Source organism: Belonocnema kinseyi, chromosome 7 (genome assembly GCF_010883055.1).
Source record: "Belonocnema kinseyi isolate 2016_QV_RU_SX_M_011 chromosome 7, B_treatae_v1, whole genome shotgun sequence".
NCBI classification, from domain to species: domain Eukaryota; kingdom Metazoa; phylum Arthropoda; class Insecta; order Hymenoptera; family Cynipidae; genus Belonocnema; species Belonocnema kinseyi.
The window spans coordinates 64,640,816-64,647,422 of NC_046663.1; the positions used below are offsets into that span (position 1 = coordinate 64,640,816).

The window sequence follows — 6,607 nt, forward strand, 5'->3', positions numbered from 1 at the left end:
TTTCGAATTTTTCTCATTTGCCTCGAATTTTTTAAAACTCATTTCAAAATTACTGAATTCAATCAAGTCTTTTTTATATTTATACATTGTTTTCAATTCATTCGATCTTTTTTCAATTCACCCTGAATATTATGAATTTCATCCAATTCTTCTCGTTTACCTTAAACTCCTCTAAATTCATTCCAATTTTACGGAAATCAATGGAATTAAAAAAATATTACAATTCTTATGAATTTAACTTTAATTGTTCTGAGGTCTTATGGATTTATCCTGATTTTTTCTTGCTTTTGAGCGTTAAAAAAGTAACCTTTGGTCCTTATATTTTATCCCATAGGAACTGTGAGGCCTGTGAATTGTGTATTTAATTTTTTGTTTTAATGTAAGCAATTCATTATCTTTTTTTAAAATTATTTTTAGGTTCTCTCTACTTTAATAATAGCCTACTTGTGTTATTGTGCTTACTCCACTGTTCTGAAAATCCGGTTGCTGAATCTGTATTACTTAGCTCCTCATCATCAAACCAACGAGTACAGTTTGATCTTCAGTGGCATGATGTTCTGTCGACTGACGCCTCCTATGTGTCTTAACTTTTTGGGTCTCATTCACATGGACTCTCACATCATCAAAACGCACATTTTGGAAACCCACTACACGCAGGTATTTTTTTGAAAATAATTTTTTAATCAGAAGGGTTTAACGAATATTAAATTCAGATTTCCTAAATCTCATTTCAGGGTGTTTACTCTACCTGGAACACTTAAAAAACCTGGACCTGTCTGGGAATTTTTTCTAAAATCAGGAAATTTTTTCGGGAGCATGTTCAATTTTTTTAAATGTAGTATAAAATTTAATAAGAATGATTCTTCATTTAGAAAATTAGCTTTATATTACTGTATTCAATTATCTTGTTGACTTTTTTTTTTTTTTATTAATTTTTCAACTGAAAATGTAACTATTCTATTTATAGTGAAGAATTCAAGCATCTGGTTGAAAATATTCATGTATTTGGTTAAAAATTTAACAGTTTGTTTGCAATTTTCTCACGATCTTAACTGAAAAGTTTTTCTTAGTTGAAAATTCAACTCATGTTAAAAAGTCGTCTTTTTGGTTGAATTCAATTGTTTTTAATAAAAAATTAAAAGCATTTTTGTTGAAATATTAGCTGCTATATTTTTCGTTCAGAATTCGTATTTTTTGGATTGAAAATTTAAATACTCGGTTGAAGATTCGTCTCTGTTTGCAGAATGAGCTATTTTGTTGAAGATTCGATTTGTTTAGCAGACAGTTAACTTTTTTATTGAAAAGTTCCAGTCGGAATTTCAAGGATATTGTTGACGTTTTTTTCGATTGAAATTTTTATTTCCAGTGAAAATCTGAATGTTTTAGTTGATCATTCCACCATTAAGTAAAAAATTTATCTCTTTAGTTGAAAATTAATTTTTAACTAAAAATTTGTCTATTGAATTTTTGGGTACAAAATTATCGTTATTCGTTGAAAACTCGTCTTTTCTGCTAGAAATTAATTTTCTTGGTTGAGAATTAATATTTTTGGTTGAAAATTCAATTACTATCCTAAGGATTCATTATTTTAGTTGAAAAATCATAATTTTGGTTGAAAATGTAAATATTTTTTTTGTATATTAATTTTTTTATTGTATATTCCATCATTTTAGTTAAAAATTCATCTTTTTGGTTGAAAATTAATTTGTTAACTGGAAATTTAATTGTTCAATTTTTGATTGACAATTAATCTTTTTTAATTAAAAAATTCATCTAATTTGTTGCATTTTTGTTCAGTTAAAAATTTACAGTTTTCATTGAAAAAAATAATTATTCTATTTTTCATTAAGAATAATTCTTTTTTAGTTGATAAATATAACTTCGGTTGAAAATTTGTTTATTTTTTATAGAAAATTAATGTTTTTAACTTCAATCCCCATTTGATGAATATAATGCATTTTTTAAATATTATTCAATTGTTTTCAACTCATTTGATTTTTTATTCACCTTGAATTTTCATGAATTTAAAATAATTCTTCTCAAATTCAAATTAAAATAAAAATTCCTCTAAATTCACTAGAATTTTATTTAATTCATTTTTTTTCAATTCACGTAAATTATGTTGAATTCATCCTGTCACGGATTGTTTTTATTTTTTTAATTTGTTTCAATTATTTTGAATTCTTATGAATTAAAAAATATAAAATATGAAAAAAATGAAATTTATCAATTTCATGAATTCTCTTGAATTCTTCTAGATTCACTCTAATTTTACCGAAATTTATTGGATTTTTTTTCTTTAATTTTTTTTTAATCCTTTTTTAAATTGACCTAAATTGTTGCTTTCCTTGAATTTCATCGAATTTTTTTGAATTGAAAAGAAAATTAGTAACATTATTAATACATATTAGCGACTTTTAGTCCATTTCAGACACTTTTTGAGTTGAAAAACAATTTTGCAATTTGTTTTTCAGGTGATGGGCCACATGGATGTTATTTCCATTATTTCGGATGGATTTAATATCTACTTTCCGATGGCCATACTCGCATTTTGCTTGGCTACTTACTTTAGCCTGGGAAGCAGGCTTCTATCGATGCTCGGTTTTCAGCAATTTCTGGGTGACGACGAACTCACTTCGGATCTTGTTGAAGAAGGAAGAGAATTAATTAAAAGAGGTAAAAAATAATGTCTAGAAATTTCTGAATATTATTACTTTTTGAGAGCTCTTCGAATTTAGAAATGTTTGAATTCAAAACTATCCTAACCTTTTTTATAACTAACGACCTTGAAAACCTAGAAATTTCCTCGAATTTTCAATTAAGATTAAAATTGAAAATTCGAGGAAATTTCTATGTTAAAATATACATTTTATGTGATATTAAATTTACGAACTATGGAAATTGTAAGTTGAAAATGTCTATGTTAATTCAGTTTCAGGATTAGAATTTTGGAGGGGTTGATCACTCTACTTTTGAGTTTTCAAAAGGATAAAAAATTTACAAGGATTTCAAAGGCTTTATCGAGATTCGAATGATTTCACAAAGGTGTATACATCAGATTTCAAAAGAATTTTATCGACTTCAAAAGACTTTCAAATATTTTAGAATTTTTTAAAAGGTTTTACAAATATTTCAAAACTTTCAAAATATTTCAAAAATTCTGAAAGGTTTCATAAAATTTCACAAAGATTCTCTAGTTTTCACGAAAGCGTGTACCTCAACTCTCAAACGATTTCAAAAGATTTTGCAAAGATTTCCAACGGCTTCGAAATTTTTCGAATATTTCAACGGATTTATAAAGATTTCAAGTATTTCAGGGATTTCACAAAGATATTTACATTCGATTTTAAAGATTTCAAAATATTTATGAGAGATTTTAAGGAGTTCAAAAGGTTTAAAAAGATTTTAGAAAATTCCTAAAGGTTTTAGATAGATTTAAAGGATTTCACAAAGATTTGAAATGTGTTAAAAAGGTTTTAAAATATTTCTAAGCACTCACAAATACATCAAAAATACTTTCAACGATTCTCAAGATTTCAAACGATTTCAAAAGGTTTAAAATATTTTTGAAGATTTCAAAAGATTCGAAATTATTTGTAATTCCTTTGAAAGGGCTGAAAAAAATTTAAGAAAGATTTCAAAAGGTTTCAAAAGATTTTAGAAAGATTTCAAAAGATTTGAGACCATTTTTAAGAATTTTACAAAGAATTTCAGACATTGAAGATTTGAAAGATTTTAAACTTTTTCAAAGGTTTTTAAAATATTTTTGAAGATTTCAAAAGATTATAAATTATTTGAAAAGGCTTTAAAAGATTTAAAAACGATTTTAAAATTCTTGAAAATTCAACATTTTCTTTGACATTTTTGTCTCCCTTGACTGAAAAATCTTTTTTAGTTGAAAATTCGTTTTTATTGGCTGAATTTAACTGTTTTTGATAAAAAAATCATTTCATTTAAAAATTAATTATACTACATTTTTCGTTCAGAATTAATGTTTTTTTATGAATTATTCACCAATTTTTAGTTTAGTTGTTTATTATTCACCAAGGCGAATTACCGTTAATAAACTAAGTCCTTGAAATCTTTGGCAAGTCATTGAAATCTTTTTCAAACACTTGAAATCTTCGGTAAATCATTGAAATCTTTGTTGAATATTCGAAATATTTTTGAAATATTCGAAAATATTTATGAAATTATAGAAATCTTTGGAGAATCATTGCTGTCTTTGTAAAATCCTTAAAATCTATCCGAAATCTTTGATATCTTTGGGAAATATTTAAAGATTTTGTAAAAGCTAATAATCTATCCGAAATCTTTGCCACATATTTTTAATCTTTGTGCAATCATTCTATTCTTTCTGAAAGCTTGAAAGCATATTTGAAATATTTGATAATATTTGTTAATATTTGTGAAATTATTAAAATATTTGGGAAATCATTTATGTCTTTGTAAAATCTTTTTATGTCTATCCAAATTTTTTGCAAAATATTTAAAGTCTTTGATATCTTTGGGATATATTTCTGAAATCATTCTGAAATCTTTCTGAAATCTTCAAGACATATTTGAAATATTTTTGAAATATTTGGTAATATTTGTAAAATTATTAAAATATTTGGGAAATCATTGATGTCTTTGTAAAATCTTTTAAATCTATCCAAAATTTTTGCGAAATGTTTAAAATCTTTGATATCTATGGGAAATTTGTCTGAAATCTTTAGAAATTTTTGGGAAATATCAAAAATATTGCTGTAATATTTGGTAATATTTAATCAGGGTGGCGACTTGAACGGAAAATCGGGAAATGGCCGGGAATTTAATTCAAAACCTGGGAATATAATTTTGATGTCAGAAAAATTCAAGTTTTCATTATTTCAATAATTTTGTTCAATTTAGAAAAGTGATTTCTGCTTTATCTAGTCGCAGAATTTTCATATTATCTCAGTTTACTCTAATTAAATCATAATTTATTATTGATGGTTTATTATTTTCCATTGTAAGAAAAACCTTTTGCAATTTTTTTTTCGCTGAGTTAATCTTGATAATGGAATTAATTATTCTTCAAACATACAGAAGCAATAATTTTCTCAATTTTTTCAACAAAAAAATGGATTTATCACGTTTTATTCGCTTACTCCTCATTTATCCTGAGTTGAAAGAGGAAATTTTTGAAAATACTTATCGTTTTTTATGTTAGGTCTGGAAGTTTCCGTAAAGAATTATAATTTCACTTGGAACGTTTAATTTTTGACACGGAATGGGAATTTAAAAAAAGAATATATGATTCGGATTTAGTAGAAGGGAATTTAAAAGAATTCCTGTTCTAAGTCAGAATTTGTCACAATTTGAAAGTTCCCCCTTCCAAATTTTAGCTAATCAAAGTACTTCAAATAGTTTTAAGAGTATAAGTATTATTTGAAATAAGTAATATTGCTGAATTATAATAGCAAATTTTGTCACAATATTCGTTGAAAGTTAAATTCTTTTCTTAGAAATTTAACTATTTTGCTGAAAATCCTTTTCTTTAGGTTTAAGAGTTAGATTTTTAGCATAAAATTTAAATTTCTAGTTTGGGTTTAAAATGAATCCTTTTTGGATGAATATTCTACTATCAATCCTAATGATTGAAAGTTCATCTTTTTGATATAAAATTCAACAATTTCAGTTGAAGATTCACCATTTTAGTTGAAAATTCATCAGTTTAGTTGAAAAATAATTCCATCAAATGTAAATTTGAATGTCTATTTTTGGTTTAAAATTCAACTATTTTCTTGAAAATTTGTTTCTTTTTTGTTTGAAAATTATTATTTATTTGAACTCAAAACGTAACCATTATTCTAGTTAAATATGCCACAATTTTATATAAAAATTCATCTTTTTAGTTGAATATTAATTTTTTGCCTAAATATTTAATTATTGAATTTCTGGTTGAAAAATGATATTTTTTTGCTGAAAATTCATTTTTTTGGTAGAAATTAATCTTCTTGTTTGAGAAAAGCCATCTAGGTGTTCAAAACTTGACCTATTTTAGTTAAAGATTTACAATTTTAGTTGAAAATGCATCACTTTGCTTGAAAATGTAACGTATTTCTTTGAAAGTTAGTTTTTTTGTGGAAAGTCATTTTTTAACTTAAAATTTAATTATTCCAGTTGAAGATTTATCATTTCAGTTGAAAATTGAACTATTTTCTTGAAACTCCGTTACTTTTTGCTGGAAATTAATTTTTTCAGCTAAAAGTTCAACTGTTCAATTTTTTTTTAATTTATATTTTTTATTTCAAAATTTAAATATTTGTTGCAAAGTTCATTTATTTTGAAAATTTTTGCTCTTTTGTATTAAGGGCATGTGACACAGCTAAATACCTATATTACCGACCACAGTTTTTCAGTTCACTGAATGTTTTTTTGAACCTAAGAACTTTTTTTGTAAATAAAATATCGAGCTGAAACTTTGGGAAATGTATTAGAGTACAATAAAGTTCGTATAGGTACTGCATTTTGGTAGGATCTTCTCTGAAAATTATTTCATCTTTTTTCTGAACCTCAACATTTTTTGAACGTTCCAACTTTTTTTATACATAAAAGATCGGTCTCAAACTTTAAGAAATGC

General features: G+C 25.0%; 1 protein-coding gene across 1 annotated transcript in view; it reads left to right on the forward strand.

The window, feature by feature from the left end:
• Positions 1–6,607, forward strand: part of LOC117177329 (LMBR1 domain-containing protein 2 homolog) — a 23,313-nt gene that overhangs the window by 14,999 nt on the left and 1,707 nt on the right. Inside the window, exons 7-8 of the mRNA XM_033367952.1 lie at positions 418–657; positions 2,475–2,676. Coding sequence (XP_033223843.1) covers positions 418–657; positions 2,475–2,676 — 442 coding nt within the window. The remainder of the gene's footprint in view (positions 1–417; positions 658–2,474; positions 2,677–6,607) is intronic.